This window comes from Salvia splendens, chromosome 19 (assembly GCF_004379255.2).
Source record: "Salvia splendens isolate huo1 chromosome 19, SspV2, whole genome shotgun sequence".
In the NCBI taxonomy this organism is placed as follows: Eukaryota; Viridiplantae; Streptophyta; class Magnoliopsida; order Lamiales; family Lamiaceae; genus Salvia; species Salvia splendens.
The window spans coordinates 929770-946539 of record NC_056050.1 but is presented as its reverse complement, the minus strand read 5'-3'; the positions used below and the strand labels follow the sequence as shown (position 1 = coordinate 946539).

At 35.7% G+C, this 16770-nt stretch overlaps 2 protein-coding genes across 4 annotated transcripts; both read left to right on the top strand.

Annotated features, from left to right (window-relative positions):
* The first annotated feature begins 7374 nt into the window (after positions 1-7374).
* Positions 7375-12623, top strand: LOC121779702 (receptor kinase-like protein Xa21). Of its 3 annotated transcripts, XR_006045881.1 has the most exons (6): positions 7375-8306; positions 8400-8471; positions 8539-8610; positions 9125-10951; positions 11050-11116; positions 11232-11282. XR_006045881.1 is itself a non-coding variant. In XM_042177077.1 (5 exons), exons 1-5 carry the CDS (start codon positions 7394-7396, stop codon positions 11615-11617), a joined length of 3435 nt encoding a protein of 1144 aa, XP_042033011.1. In that variant the 5' UTR covers positions 7375-7393; the 3' UTR covers positions 11618-12623. The 3 variants fall into 3 exon arrangements, 2 of the variants coding, with proteins under 2 accessions (XP_042033011.1, XP_042033012.1); XM_042177077.1 differs by having other exon boundaries at positions 9125-11116; positions 11232-12623; XM_042177078.1 differs by lacking the exon at positions 8539-8610 and having other exon boundaries at positions 9125-11116; positions 11232-12623.
* Positions 12624-15260: 2637 nt separating this feature from the next.
* On the top strand, positions 15261-16138 carry LOC121780090 (leucine-rich repeat receptor-like serine/threonine-protein kinase BAM2). The gene is made up of 2 exons (XM_042177611.1): positions 15261-15882; positions 15961-16138. Exons 1-2 carry the CDS (start codon positions 15261-15263, stop codon positions 16047-16049), a joined length of 711 nt encoding a protein of 236 aa, XP_042033545.1. The 3' UTR covers positions 16050-16138.
* Positions 16139-16770: the final 632 nt, after the last annotated feature.

The following is a 16770-nucleotide window of genomic DNA, read 5'->3' as shown; positions in this document are numbered from 1 at the left end:
TAAACTCTGTTTACTTTAACTTTAGAATGTCGCTACAGTACAATGTTTTGAAGTGAACTTCCTTTTATTAAATGTTTTCGGGTCAAGTATTCTTGTTCTCCCCCTTTCTTCCCCGCTTCGTTATCCCCCCCTAGTCGCGGTCCACCGTACTTCCTATCCTTAGGAAATGCGGGCGTGACACTTAAACCACAAAATTGAGAGTTTTGAATTTCTTACAAAATTCAGAGACTGGTTGGTAGAGAGTTCCTTCGCATCACCATTACCACTGAGCTTCATAAGGGATAGCAGTTTTGGGGCATTCAACATCTCCACATATCTTTCTTGCACATAGAAACAACTGTCGAGGGCAGTGTACATCACAAGAGATGATATAGTTAACTAGTCATCAAGAGTTTACATCTCAATATCAACAGTTTACATCAAGAGTTAACTAGTTGCCTTTCTAGCTGACTTACTGCTGAAAAAAAAGAAGAGACGGCCAAACTAAGGTCAGAAGAATCAAGTGACTAAAAGTATACTTCAAACTATATCGAGAGCATACCTAAGTTTACAGCTCCATTGTCACAGATCAATCTTTTACACGAACATGCCTATCGAGATTCAAGCAGACTGTGATCAGTAGAGGTATTTACATCCAAAATTCAAGACGATCAGTAGAGGTATTACATCCAGATATTTGTCTAAAATTCTTTTTTAATTAAGATTTCTTCATAGCTCTAGCAACGACGATATTGTTCAATCTTAAACAAGGAAAGTGCAGGACACTTAGTTCAACCATGGAAGCACAGTTTGTAAAGATGGTTGAATATTTGTTACCTACCTTTTCTCCATTGAGAAACACCTTGGCTATTTAGCCCCTTCATGTGAATCAAAGTTGATAAACCAAATCCTTTCAATTTCCCCTTCTCATCCTTCATTATGACACCATTTATGACCTTCTTAAGGGCATCTTCTGTAATATTTGCATCAATGTTCTTCAGATACAGGCTTTTGAAACATCCCTCTGTACCACTGCTCACTGTCTGAGAAATTTGGAGACATATCTGACATAGAAAAACACATAATATAGTTTTGTGTGTGTGTGTGTGTGTGAAGAAAGTACATACTACATAAACAAGAATTTTAGTTACCGCAAAGGAACAGACTGACAAATTCTTGCCTGCAAGAGAAGAATCATGAAGTGCGAGCTGCTGCTGTGGATTCCTCTGATTTCATTTTGGTTTTCAAATGCAATATGACTAAGCTTGTACACATTCAACCAGGTAGGTAATTAGCTCATACTCTAAACAAAAAAGAAGATAAAGGAAGTAGCTTGCATATAATTCGAACTTAAACACAATCAAGAAAGTGGTTTATGAACATCACAGAAACAGAACATAAGTGATGACAAGATTAGGTACCATTGCCAACAAAATGTCACAAAAACAGAAGATAAGCGCCTCTACTCAGTGTAAGTAAAAACTGTGTGAAAACAACAATAGCAAACAGAGATATTAGAAAGTTTAGCAAGATCATAGATAAGCACCTCTACTCAGTGTAACTCACATTATCATGCACTTCTCTTAACAAGGTTATGGATTCTTCAACTAAGCCATCTAATTCCCCAAGTAAACATTTTCTGATAAAGTTAGTAATTATTTGTGGACACCAGCCACACATCTAATTCACCAACCATTTAACAAGAAAAGCCAAAAACCACTGTAGATACATACACAGCATGGATGCAGTCATGGAGATCAGGTAGCTTCACCTCCACACAGCTAATTCACTACAGCGATCAGAGAATCTGTCGTCAATATAGGTAACTGCACATTCAAGAATAAAAATCTATTATAAATGTGTATGCATGGAGATTACCAAAAATACAGATAAATACGACATAAAAACTGCTCATATTATACACACAAAAAATTATCAAGCGGTAACCTACAAGTTTAAGAAGGCATTTACAGCTTCGTATTACACTTGATTCTGCGACTGAATCAATTGAATGAGATAAGCATTGTATTGCAGGAAAAATAACAAAACTCACATCTAGCATTACTCACTTGATTCTGCGACTGAATGACATAAGCCATGATCCTCCTAAATCACAATGAGATAAGCCTTCCACGGTTGATTCCGCAGTTTATTACCTCCTTCCAACTCTATAGTAAAATCAAGCTCAATGATTAGTCCATTGGTCCGATGGCTCCCTAGAAGACACGACGTGGGAACCCACCTCATCCCTCCTTCCAACTAAATAAGCCATGAATGACATAAGCCATGATCCTATTCTAAATCTAATCCTATAACCTACTTGGGTGGTCTTGTTGAGTGAGACGTGAGGTCGTACGAGTTCGTAGAAGATGTGGGTGAATGTAATACTGTGGACGTTGGTATGCATTGGTAGTAAGTGAGAAGCATGCTACAGAAGTGGGTTAGACGTGTTCCGTATCAACTCCCATGTCTCGTAAGCAATCGTGAAGGGATGAGGTGGGTTCCCACGTCGTGTCTTCTAGGGAGCCATCGGACCAATGGACTAATCATTGAGCTTGATTTTACTATAGAGTTGGAAGGAGGTAATAAACTGCGGAATCAACCGCGGAAGGCTTATCTCATTGTGATTTAGGAGGATCATGGCTTATGTCATTCAGTCGCAGAATCAAGTGAAAGTGTTCAATATAGAGTTGGAAGGAGGTAACAAGAGCTTCGAAACTGAAAGTAGAATACTAAGCAGCATTCGACACAGGAACTTAGTTCGAGTTATTGGATGTTACACCAACATGGATTTCAAAGCCTTGATTCTTGAAATCATGCCAAATGGAAGCGTGGAGAAATGGTTATACTCTGATAACTATTGCGGAGATGTTCTACAACTGTTGAACATCTCAGTCGATGTTTCTTTAGCTCTAGAGTACCTTCATCACGGCAATACTTTCCCCATTGTGCATTGCGATATAAAGCCAAGCAATGTGTTGCTCGATGAAGATATGACTGCTCATATTGCTGATTTTGGTATTTCGATGCTCTTTGAGGAGAGGGAGGCCATGATCCACACTAAAACACTTGCTACAATCGGCTACGCAGCACCAGGTGATGTATTAAAATTTCATATAAAACAATAATTTTCTTTACTATGTATATTTGTGTATATGTATTCTCACATGAATAAGGTTTTTTATAATCGTAAACTTGTGATTAGAGTATGGGTTTGAAGGAAAAGTATCGACGAGTGTTGATGTGTAAAGTTTTGGGATAATGCTGTTGGAGATGTTTACTAGAAAGAAGCCGACAGATGATATGTTGGGTGGGAAATGAGCTTGAAGGAGTGAGTGAGTGAAGCATTACAAGCCAATGACATCAATCAAGTATTAGCCCCTACTTTGCTTCCAGAACAAGATCGAAATTTCGATATGAAGATGAATTGGCTGACATCTGTGTTTGAATTAGCAATGAAATGTTTGGCCATTTCGCCTGATGAAAGAATCAACATGATTGAAGTGTCAGCCACACTAAAGAAGATCAAGGCAAAAGTTGATACAAGGGTGACAAGAAGGTATCAACAACATGCCATTACCATTACTTGAGATGAGGATTTTGTTACTAATGGTCGATGGTAGTTGTTTTCATTTTTAGTTGTTCTTTGTAAATGAGTCGAGCATGTGTAAGAAGCTCCTTCATGGGTTTTTCTTTGTTTGGTTCTTCTCACATCTCGTAGTCTTTGAACCAAACCGGGAGTCTATACAAAGAGATGTATCTTGCAAATGATTATGATCATTAAATACAAATCTTTCTATCCTCCCAAACTTTAGCTTCCCTCGATCGCTCTGCCTAGCAGCCATAGGCTATATCCTTCCCAGTCCCACATCCTCCAATTTCACACTCGACGCGTAAAATTGCAGCAAACTTTCAGAACACACGGCAGGCAAGCCCCTATAGGATGTTCACTAGCATGCCACGGCGCGCCAACCTTAGATCTGGTCTGACCCACTCAGTCAGTGGTCCACAACACTGCGACACACCCTTCGCCACTTTATGTGAACCCGTAAAGAACAGATAGGGAAAGTAATATACAATGATATCCTATTCTAAATCTAATCCTATAACCTACTTGGGTGGTCTTGTTGAGTGAGACGTGAGGTCGTAGGAGTTCGTAGGAGTTCGTAGAAGATGTGGGTGAATGTGATACTGTGGACGTTGGTATGCATTGGTAGTAAGTGAGAAGCATGCTACAGAAGTGGGTTAGACGTGTTCCGTATCAACTCCCATGTCTCGTAAGCAATCGTGAAGGGATGAGGTGGGTTCCCACGTCGTGTCTTCTAGGGAGCCATAGGACCAATGGACTAATCATTGAGCTTGATTTTACTTTCAGACTTACTAAATTGATTCTATAGAACTACAAACATTCAAACAATCTGCAGACAAGTTATGCATATTTCCTACAAATGAGATGCGATTTACCAATTTGTGTAATTTCCACATTTGTGGCAAAGGATTAAGGAATCCCAATATCAAAAATTCCAAATTAACAATGCAAGCAAAACAGTTGCAAGAAAAAACTGCTTATCAAATATGTAGCTCTTAGAAATCATTTCATAACACCAAACTAAAATAATCGGAAAACCATAATTTCAAAGAAAAATCAAGCTGAAAAACTGAACAAGCATTTCATCGAACAGATTGTGTGCGATGAACAAATAATACTGCAATGCGATACAGGATACAGGATACAGGATACAGGATACAGGATTACTTTGGCGGCCACAGTAACTCAAAAAGCGAGAAAACAACTAACCTGAATCTCGATCAGTGGCGGTGGCTGACGAGCTGAGGCCGGCCGCGGTGCAATGAATTGAGAGCTCCTATTTATTTAATTAATCGAATAATAGATCGAACCCGACCCGGCCTGGTTTGGATAATGGGCTAGTGGAATGTTTGGAGGCCTAATTTGGAAGTGATTTCGATTTAAAATGCCCAAAACTTTGATGAATTAGCCCATCCAGTCATATTTTATCCACTCTTATAATTTTAAAAGAATTCCTTCCATAATATTATTTACTTTTTTATCTTTCTCTCTTATTTGTATGCATTTTCTTTTTTTTTATTTTACTTTATTCATATTTTGCCATTTTATATTATTTATTAATAAAACTATTTTTTATGGGAAGCAATATTTTTCTTTGTAAAATTATGCTCTTATAACTAAAATGACAGTTGGATTGCAATGTTTGCACTCTTTAAAACCAAAAAATTACCCAATTAGTCTACTTTCTCTTTTTCACATACATTGAAACACAATCATTCACTTTAATTCAAAAATTACTCTTTGGGATAAATGTTACTCTTTAATTGAAACACAATCAGTTATTTCAGTTTTAAAGTAGAGTTGTGTCTGAACTTATACTACTAATATTTGAAATTTTGTACCTCGTAGAATGTCTATGAACTGGGCCCCCTCCTTGTTTTTAATTTTTTATTTGAATTGTCGATTTTTATGTGCAACACATGCATGCACATTTTATCATTCATTTTTCCTTATATTTTGTTTTCGTTTTGATTTAAAATGATCACGCTTATTCATTTATTGGTAACTTTTAATTTTATTAGACAATTTTTATGGTCATTCAGAATAATTATCGCTAGCTTTTGTTTATAAGAACAGTATTTTCTCTGAGCTTATACAAATTTATGTCTCCCAAACTTTAATCTTAGTTATAAATTATTAATTGTTGTCAATTTTCTCCAAGCGAGTAATTTATAACTAATTTTCATCTACTGAAGCGCATGAAATTGATAGCCCTTTTTTTTTAATTTAATCGAATATTATATGTCGGTTATTGAAGTATCCAACCATCGGAAAAGGCATAGACCAAGCCCGACCCGACCCGGTTGGGTAATGGGCTAGTTGAGTATTTGGAGGCCCAATTTGGTATTGTTTTGGACTTACTAATCTTCAAAGGCCCACAATTTTAATAACAAGCCCATTGCAAACTTCTTGTATTTTAACAACTTTGAATAATTTATTTTAATTTTTCTTTGTTAGTGCGAAGTATACCTTGTATATATTGTTATGATGAAAAAAGTACATTAGATATGAAAATTTTGATCGCATGTTTCAAGTAATTGACGCTTCTTGTGATTAATAACATTGCTTTAGTAGTGGTAAATAACTTTAGTATATGTGCTTTTGTTAAGAAATGGAGTACTTAAGAAATTAAATAAAAATTATATAATAAAATATATATCCTTACTATGATTCTTTTTTTTATTACTCTTCTCTATTTTTATTCTCTCTCACATACCCACATATTTGACACAGAAACTGGTGGGACAAGCTTTAGGAATTCTAGTATGTATATACACAATTTTCTTTAATTTTTGTATTTTCTAAGCTACAAGACGCGTTGACATTAATGTATTTATTAGAGACCATAATTCTTGAGTTTAGTTAGAACGATTTAAACTCCAGGCTGCGGTCATTACACGGCACATGTGTACGCTTTAAATTCTGAAATTTGAAAGTTACAAGTTCGGAATCAAATTGATTATTAGAGTTGATAAATTCAAAAGTATTCTGAAATTTGAAAGTTACAAGTTCGGAATCAAATTGATTATTAGAGTTGATAAATTCAAAAGTATTCTGAAATTTGAAAGTTACAAGTTCGGAATCAAATTGATTATTAGAGTTGATAAATTCAAAAGTATTCTGAAATTTGAAAGTTACATGTTCGGAATCAAATTGATTATTAGAGTTGATAAATTCAAAAGTATTCTGAAATTTGAAAGTTACATGTTCGGAATCAAATTGATTATTAGAGTTGATAAATTCAAAAGTATTCTGAAATTTGAAAGTTACAAGCTCGGAATCAAATTGATTATTAGAGTTGATAAATTCAAAAGTAGGGTGTAGATATACTCCCTCCGTCCCTCAAATATTCTCACTTTGATCCGACACGAATTTTAAGAAATGTAATGAAAAATGAATTGAAAAAATTAGTGAAATGCAGGGTCCTACTTTTATATATTAGTTTTATAATAAAATGTGAGTCGGAATGAGTTAGTGGAATATGAGGTTCATTAGCAAAAATGGTAAAAAGCAAAATGAGACAAATTTTATGGGACGAACGGAAATAGAAAAATGGGATAAACGTTCAGGAACGGAGGGAGTATAATTTATCCCTAATCCTCTAAACTGAGGGCTATATAATTATAAAATCACTTAAGTCCTTAATTCCTTATCAAGTTTGGTTCCAAATTGATCTAACCATATTGAACATGTTGATCCATTTTTTCACTCAAATTCTACACTTCCACCTTTAATTTTTTTAAAAAATTGAACCTATCCTTCTATATATAGTCATTTCTATACCCCAATTGTTATACCAAATAGAACTAGCACAAGAAACCATCCATGGACATTTGCATGTTTTATTTTGGTGTTTTGGTATTGATAACAAACTACATTTCCCTCACCACTTCAACACCACTCTTCAATCTCACCACCGATCAATACTCTCTCACAGTCTTAAAAAACTCCATTGTTTCCGATCCTAATGCCATCTTGCATACAAATTGGTCAATTCACACTCCCATTTGTGGATGGATTGGTATCTCTTGTGGCACAAAACACCAAAGGGTCACTGCCCTAAACCTCTCGAGCTTCAATCTCCGAGGCACCATCCCTCCACACCTTGGAAACGTATCGTTTCTTCGAGTTATAGACATCAGCTCCAACACTTTTACGGGCGTCTTACCATCTGAGCTGTCTAAGCTGCGACGTTTAGAAGTGATAAACGTCGCAGCTAACAACTTCTCCGGAGAGATACCATCGTCGTTCGGAGACTTATCCCAGCTCCGACACATGGATATGTCGGACAACGTATTCTCAGGCAGAATCCCTTCTTCTCTATTCAATATTTCGAGGCTTCAGAATCTGAATATGAGCTTCAATACTCTCGATGGAAACATCCCTGAGGAGATTGGTGGGCTTTCTTCACTGGAAAGAGTTAGTTTACAAAACAATCGGTTGAGGGGGACCATACCATATGCTGTCTTCAACATTTCTTCGTTGATATCAGTCATTTTTGCATACAATATGCTATCAGGAAAGCTCCCAAACAACATATGCAGTAATACTCCAAGATTAAGAGAATTCACTGTCCTTAGGAACCAATTTGATGGGGAAATTCCAAGAAACATAGGCAAATGCAAAGAGCTTCAGCTCCTGCAATTACAATACAATAATTTCAGTGGCGATATCCCAAGTGAAATTGGAAGTTTGAGTATGCTCCAGGGTTTGTTTCTATTGGAAAACCAATTCAAAGGTACTAGCTATATATCGTCTCCCAACTTTTAGTTCACGCAATATAATTTAATTGCCATTTTAAATTTTATCTTTGGATAATTTGTGATTTCAGGTAGAATACCAAAGCAAGTTGGGAACCTCACTTCTCTACTTTATCTAATGCTTCAAGAAAATCACTTAACAGGTACTCCCTCCGTTCCCTCGTAGTTGAGTCATTTCCAATTTTATCTTTGGATAATTTGTGATTTCAGGTAGAATACCAAAGCAAGTTGGGAACCTCACTTCTCTACTTTTTCTAATGCTTCAAGAAAATCACTTAACAGGTACTCCCTCCGTTCCCTCGTAGTTGAGTTATAGTTAAGTCATTTCCATATACAGTAACTTTTTTCTCTTTCTTACTTTACTCTCTCTTACTTTATTCTCTCTACTTTATTCACTTTTTACTTTATTCTCTTTACGTTTTTCTCTTTCTTACTTTTTTATCTATTTATTTAACGCACTCAACATTTATTTCTTAAACTAAGTGCCGAAAAATTTTGCCTCAACTGTGGGGACGGAGGGAATATGTTTTCGAACTTAACAAAATTCACATGCATTTTATTTTATGTATTACTACATCCAATCCCATTAAATGTCTCATAGTATTTCTTTATTTAGACAGTTCCCAATAAATGTATTATTTTATTTTTACAATTTTTAGTAAGTGCACATTCTACTAACTTATTCTACTCACAGATATTATAAAACTAATACTCCATCCGCCCGAGAGAATACAAATTTCATCGAAAGAATAAAAATTTCTCCGAAAGATGCTTCCAACTTTTTGTTATATGACAGGTGAATTGCCAGAAGATCTTTCTAACTTGGGATCATTGAATACGCTCATTGTGTACAGTAATTCGTTATCCGGCAATATCCCACCTGTCATTTTCAATATATCAACCTTGCAAGTATTAGACCTTTCAGGGAACCAAATTTCAAGTACCCTTCCTTCAAATATGGGGTTTACCCTTCCCAATCTCCAACTCCTCTTTTTGCACTACAACTATCTCAGCGGCCCCATTCCTGACTCTATCAACAACGCTTCTCAGCTTCAACAATTAGCCTTGCAAGTGAATTCATTCACTGGCTTAATTCCCAGTTTTCCTAGTTTAAGGCTCTTAAAAAGGTTTTTCATCAACAACAATTTCTTGAGCGCAACCAAGGAAATGGAATTTCTCTCTTCATTAACTAATTCACAGTATCTGGAGCTTATTGACATATCAAATAATACACTACTGGGTTGTGTTCTACCTTCTTCCATTGGGAATCTATCTCAATCTCTCGAGATTTTCTCGGCGCAAGATTTAAATATCAGAGGTGCCATTCCTTCTCAAATAGGAAACTTAACCAATTTGATATTTTTATATCTAAATGGCAATGAGTTGAGCGGGTCAATTCCTACAACAATAGGAAATTTGAAGAAACTTGGGGGATTATCCCTTACTCATAATCAGTTGCAAGGGTCTGTCCCCCTCGATCTTTGTCAGATGAGTAGTTTGGCCGAGTTAAACCTCATCAAGAACATGCTCGAAGGTCCAATACCAGAATGTTTGGGTGTAATGCAATCACTTAGAGTGATTAAACTTGCCTCAAACAAGTTGAAATCCACCATCCCTTCCAATTTCTGGAATCTCAAAGACCTCGTCTTTCTTAACTTGTCCTCAAACTATTTGAACGGTCAGATCTCACCTCAAATTCGAAATTTGAAGGTAATCAACCAAATAGATTTCTCCTCTAATCTATTTTCCGGCGATATTCCCAACTCAATTGATGGTTGCCAATCAGTAGAATACGTAAATTTGTCGAACAACAACTTTGGAGGATCTATGCCTCAATCGCTGGGAAATATGAAAGGCTTGACAGCATTGGATTTATCCAATAACAGTTTTACTGGAGTGATACCTAAATCTTTACAAGATCTCAAATTCTTGGAGTATTTCAATGTGTCTTACAACAGATTGGAAGGGGAAATTCCAAATGGGGGCTGTTTTTCCAACTTTACTGCTCTATCATTTGTACACAACTCAGCTCTTTGCGGTCCAGCAAGATTTGAAGTGCCACCTTGTCCAAAAGTTGATCAAGGATCAAAATCAAAGAATGTGGCTCCACTAATGAAGTACATTTTGCCTCCTCTACTTTCAGCTATTGCAATAGTGATCATTGTAGTTATTCTCATGAGACGAAGGAGGGTTATAAAAGTGAGAATTCCAATTTCTACTTGTGTAGGCAATCCTTGGAGAATAGTATCATACATCCAACTATTGCGAGCGACAGATTCCTTTAGTGAAACGAATCTACTTGGGAGAGGAAGCTTTGGTTCGGTATTTAAAGGGGTGTTTGATGATGGGCTGAATTTTGCAGTGAAAGTGTTCAATACAGAGTTGGAAGGGGGTAACAAGAGCTTCGAAACTGAAAGTAGAATACTAAGCACAATTCGACACCGGAATTTAGTTCGAGTTATCGGTTGCTGTACAAACATGGAATTCAAAGCCTTGATTCTTGAAATCATGCCAAATGGAAGCTTGGAGAAATGGTTATACTCCAATAACTATTACCTAGATTTTCAAAAATTGTTGAATATTTCAATTGATATTGCTTCAGCTCTGGAGTACCTTCATCACGGTAATACTTCCCCCATTGTGCATTGCGATATAAAGCCAAGCAATGTGTTGCTCGATGAAGATATGACGGCTCATGTTGCTGATTTTGGTATTGCAAAGCTCTTTGATGAGGGGGAGGCCATGATCCACACCAAAACACTAGCTACAATCGGCTATGCAGCACCAGGTGATGTTTTCAAATTTCATAAAAGAATTAATTACTTTACTTTTTTACATTTGTATGTATGTATTCTCTTATGAACTGGGTTATTTTGATAATCATAAACTTGTGATGCAATTAGAGTATGGATCGGAAGGAAAAGTATCCACAAGTGCTGATGTATATAGTTTTGGGATAATGCTATTGGAGATGTTTACAAGAAAGAAGCCGACAGATGATATGTTTGGTGGGGAAATGAGCTTGAAGGAGTGGGTGGGTGAAGCATTACAAGCCAATGACATCAATCAAGTATTAGCCCCTGCTTTGCTTCCAGAACAAGATCGAAATTTCGATATGAAGATGAATTGGCTGACATCTGTGTTTGAATTAGCAATGAAATGTTTGGCCATTTCACCATCCGAAAGAATCAACATGATTGAAGCGGCAGCCACTCTAAAGAAGATCAAAGCAAAAATTGAAACAAGAGTGACAAGAAGGTATAAACAACATGCAATTACCATTACTTGAGATGGGGATTTTGTTACTAATGGTCGATGGTAGTCGTTTCCTTTTTTAGTTGTTCTTTGTAAGTGAGTCGAGCGTGTGATAAGAAGCTCCTTCAAGGGTTTTTCTTCGTTTGGTTCTTTTCCCATGTCGTAGTCTTTGAACCAAACCGGGAGTCTATGCAAAGAGATGTAACATGCAAACGATTATGATCACTTAATACAAATCTTTCCATTCTCCCAAACTCTAGCTTCTCTCGATCGCTCTGCCCTATCAGCCATAGGCTATCTCCTTCCCAATTCCACATCCTCCAATTTCACATTCGACGCGTAAAATTGCAGCAAACTTTCAGAGCACACAGCAGGCAAGCCCCTATAGGATGTTGACTAGCATGCCACGGCGCGCCAACCTGAGATCTGGTCTGGTCCACAACACCGCAACACACCCTTTGCCACTTTTATGCGAACCCGGAAAGAACAGATAGGGAAAGTAATACACAATGATATCCTATTCTAAATGTAATCCTATAACCTACTTGGGTGTCACATTGTGGCTTGGTCTCGTTGAGTGAGACACGAGGTCGTAGGAGTTCAGACTTACAAACTTGATTCAATAAAACTACAAACATTCAAACAATCTGCAGTAAAGTTATGCATATTTCCTACAAATGAGATGCCATTTACCAATTTGTGTAATTTCCACATTGTGGCAAAGGATTTAAGGAATCCCAATATCAAAAATTCCAAATTAACAATGCAAGAAAAAACTGCTTATCAAATATGTAGCTCTTAGAAATCATTTCAAAACACCACACAAATAATCAGAAAACCATAATTCCAAAGAAAAATCATGCTGAAAAACTGAACAAGCATTTCATCGAACAGATTGTGTGCGATGAACTTCATATAATATTGCAATGCATAAAACAGCCACCACTCTCACAAATGCGATACAGCATTACTGTGGCGGCCACAGTAACTCAAACAGCGAGAAAACAACTAACCTGAATCTCGATCAGTGGCGGTGGCTGACGAGCTGAGGCCGGCTGCGGTGCAATGAATTGAGAGCTCCTATTTATTTAATTAATCGAATAATAGATCGAACCCGACCCGACCCGACCCGACCCGGTTTGGGTAATGGGTAGTCGAATATTTGGAGGCCTAATTTGGAAGTGGTTTCGATTTAAAATCTTCAAAGGCCCAAAAGCTTAATAAAATTAGCCCATGCTCTCATATTTTATGCACTCTTATAACATTAAGTTTGTATTAATTTATTATTTGTTTTTTTTTATTTTTGTCTCTTATTTATATGTTTTTTCCCTTTTACTTTATTCATATTTTTCCATTTTATATTTAAATTTGTGTTATTTATTAATAAAATTATTTTCGGATAGAGGAAGTAATATTTTTCTTTGTAAAATTATGTTCTTATAACTAAAATGACAAGTTGGATTGCAATGTTCGCTCTTCTCTTTAAAACCAAACAAGTACCCAATTAGTCTACTTTCTCTTTTTCACATACACTGAAACACAATCATTCACTTTAATTCAAAATTTACTACTTGGGAATAAATGTCACTCCCTCTGTCCGAAATTAAGAGTCTCATTCTTTAACGTCACTTGTATATGGATCTCACTTGTATATATTAGTTTTAAATGAAATGTGAGTGTAATAAGTTAATGGAATGTGGGATTCTATTATCATTTATGGTAAAAATGAACCGGAACTCCTATTCGTGCACGGACTAAAATGAAAAAACGAGACTCCTATTTGCAGACAGAGGAAGCACTCTTTAACTGAAACACAATCAGTTTTTAAGTTTTAAAGTAGAGTTGTGTCTGAACCTATACTAATATTTGAAATTTTGTACTACCTCATAGATATTTTTGAATTGGGCCCCCTCCTTGTTTTTAATTTTTTAATTGAATTGTCGATTTTATGTGCAACACATGCATGCACATTTTTTCTTATTTTTTGTTTTCGTTTTGATTTTAAATGATCACGCTTATTCATTTATTGGTAACTTTTAATTTTATTTTAGACAATTTTTATGGTCTTCAGAATAATTATCGCTAGCTTTTGTTTATAAGAACAGTATTTTCTCTGAGCTTATACAAATTCATGTCTCCCAAACTTTAATCTTAGTTGGAAATTATAAATTGTTGTCAATTTTCTCCAAACGAGTAATTTATAACTAATTTTAGTTAATAATAATTACTTAACTAGTGTTTAACTATTTCATATTCAATTCTACAAGCTTAATTATTAATCTAAATCTTCGTTATAGTAAATATTCTATATCATGTTTTGTAGTCCATAACTTCAATAATTCAAAAGGTGCTAATATATGTTGGTTCGCTTCTTTTTTTTACTCACGTTATTTGCATAACAAGTAAATATAAATGTATTTAGATTAAATGCTTGAAATTTTAAAATTAGAATTCTACAGGTATTTGGTAATTTTGAGGCATATTTTAGAGTAGTAACCTCGATTAACGCGTTTGAAACACATAAATGAAGCTCTATCGCATGTCATGAAGACATTGGTGACTTTCAAATAGTGATTAAAAATTCCTCCCCCTGTCCCCATTAAATGTCCCATATTTGACTGGTATAGATTTAAGAAATTATTTGACTTTGTGAACGAAAGTGGATAGAAAAGTTAGTGGAATGTAGACTCCACTTTTATATATTAGTTTTATAATAATTGTGAGTAGAATGAGTTAGTGGAATGTAAAATCCAATTTACTAAAAGTAGTAAAAATGAAAAGAAGCATTTATTAGGGACCACCCAAATAAGAAAATATGAGGTATATAAGGGACCGACTGGAGTATCTATATATTCAAAATCAAACAATTTCTTAAAACATGTATCCGTCAAATATGGATCATTTAATGGAGACAGTATGGAGTAATTTCTACTTGTAATTTTGTCATAGTTGATTCTGAGATTATTAGGTACCTCTATTTCACAATATGATAGAGATTAATGCATGTGACACACATTGTTTGTTTTCACATAAAATTCTATTTTCGTGACTCCCAAATTAAAGTCACATTTCCACACTGAATACATGAAACATTACAATAACATTAGTGCACGATATATTATCATTGGACTTTACGCTTATTTACATATCCCTCAATTGCTACACCTAATATAGCTATTACAAAAAAAACATCCATGGAAATTTCCATGTTTTGTTTTGCTATTGATAACAAATTAGTGGATCATAAACATATGATGATTTATTATTTTGATTTAAAACATTAAGTTTTCTAACTTCGTAGTGGCAGGCGTTTTTAAGTTAGTTAGCTTCAAAGGTAAAGTTATCGTCTAAAATTATTTCAGTTTTTAAAATTAGTTTTGACGTTGAATACAATTCATGAAATAATTAAGTGCCCCTTGTTTCAACAAAGAGTTCAAACACAAATTATATAGAGATTGATGAATGTGACACACATTATTTGTTTTAACAAATCAAAGTCACATCTCCACACTGAACAAATAAAAGCATTTACACTCGAACAATATGCAGCTGTTTAATACATGCAATGCAATCTGTTTTCACGTCCTCACTTTAATAATCCTTTTCTTATTAAAATATGAACCTTTCCTTCTATATATAGTAGTAATTGAAAACCCCACAATTGTTTTACCAAACCCATGGGGATTTTTCTGTTTTATTTTGGTATTTTGGTGTTGATAACAAACTACTTTTCTCTCACCTTCTCCACACCACTCTTCAATCTCGCCACCGATCAACACGCTCTCACTGTCTTAAAAAACTCCATTGTTTCCGACCCTAATGCCATCTTGCACACAAATTGGTCAATTCACACTCCCATTTGTGGATGGATTGGTGTCTCTTGTGCCACCAAACACCAAAGGGTCACTTCCCTAAACCTCTCGAGTTTCGAGCTCCGAGGCACCATCCCTCCACATCTAGGAAACTTAACGTTTCTTCGAGTTTTAGACATCAGCTCCAACAGTTTCACAGGCGTCTTGCCATCTGAGCTGTCTAAGTTGCGACGTTTAGAAGATATAAATGTCGCAGCTAACAATTTCTCTGGAGAGATACCATCGTGGCTCGGAGCCTTATCCGAGCTCAGACACATGAATTTGGCCAACAACGGGTTCTCAGGCAGAATCCCTTCGTCTTTATTCAATATCTCGAGATTAAGAGAACTCAATGCCTATTTGAACCAACTTGATGGGGAGATTCCAAGAAATATAGGCAAATGCAAAGAGCTTGAGGTGCTGCAATTGAAAAGCAATAGTTTCAAAGGTATATATGATCTCGCAATTAATTATTTAAATACATTATTTTGTTTCACATAATATATTTATCGTTTGATGATTTCAGGTGGAATACCAAAGCAAATTGGCAACCTCACTTCTCTGAGAGTGCTACATCTTCAGTTTAATCACTTGACAGGCATGTTTTCGAATTGAACAAAACACCAATGAATTTATTTGGTGTTTAATTAGTTTTTAGTAAGGAGTTTTATGTCTCGTTACAAAATCAGCTAAAATGAATTAAAATTAAGTTACTACTATTAGTTTTGCATTATAAACTTTGAAAAAACATCTCTTTTTCACAACTCAATTACATTTTTTAAATTTTTGAGCATAAATCGAGTTTAAACTTGATGGGATACGAACTAAACAACTAAACAATAATTGCGAGCCCAATAGCAGTGACGGCCCATCAGCCCAAAACCCAAGAAAGAGTATCAGTTCGGCACAACCAAAGAGTTCGGTCACAGCCTATAGCTCGGTAAAAGCCGACCAATCGAGCTCAACTCTCAGATCGGCAAAAGCTGATCGGCAAAGTTCAGCAGTTCGGTCTCAGTATTCGACCGAACAAGGAGATAGTGGACCCATGCAGGATCTCCACGACCTCCATTACACCCACGATCTATTTAGTGGTATTAAGCAGTTATCAACCCCCCTACCAGGGCTGCAAACCACGATCTTAGTTCGAATGTATAAATAGAACTTAGATCAGATAGACCAGGGTTAAGTTCTCTAGATCCTGAATCTCATATAGCAAATCAGTATTGTAATCTGTAAGCTAGATCAAGCAATACAAATTTGCCCTCTATTCTTCCCGTGGACGTAGATTTACCTCAGTAAATCGAACCACGTAATTTTCAGTGTTGTGATCTTCATT

Bases quoted from the DNA above. Each gene is read 5' to 3' on its own strand.
- LOC121779702 (XM_042177077.1), top strand. From the start codon at position 7,394: ATGGACATTTGCATGTTTTATTTTGGTGTTTTGGTATTGATAACAAAC. The intron at 8,307-8,399 runs GTACTAGCTATA...TTGTGATTTCAG, and splicing joins ATTGGAAAACCAATTCAAAG to GTAGAATACCAAAGCAAGTT. The intron at 8,611-9,124 runs GTACTCCCTCCG...GTTATATGACAG, and splicing joins TCAAGAAAATCACTTAACAG to GTGAATTGCCAGAAGATCTT.
- LOC121780090 (XM_042177611.1), top strand. From the start codon at position 15,261: ATGGGGATTTTTCTGTTTTATTTTGGTATTTTGGTGTTGATAACAAAC. The intron at 15,883-15,960 runs GTATATATGATC...TGATGATTTCAG, and splicing joins GAAAAGCAATAGTTTCAAAG to GTGGAATACCAAAGCAAATT.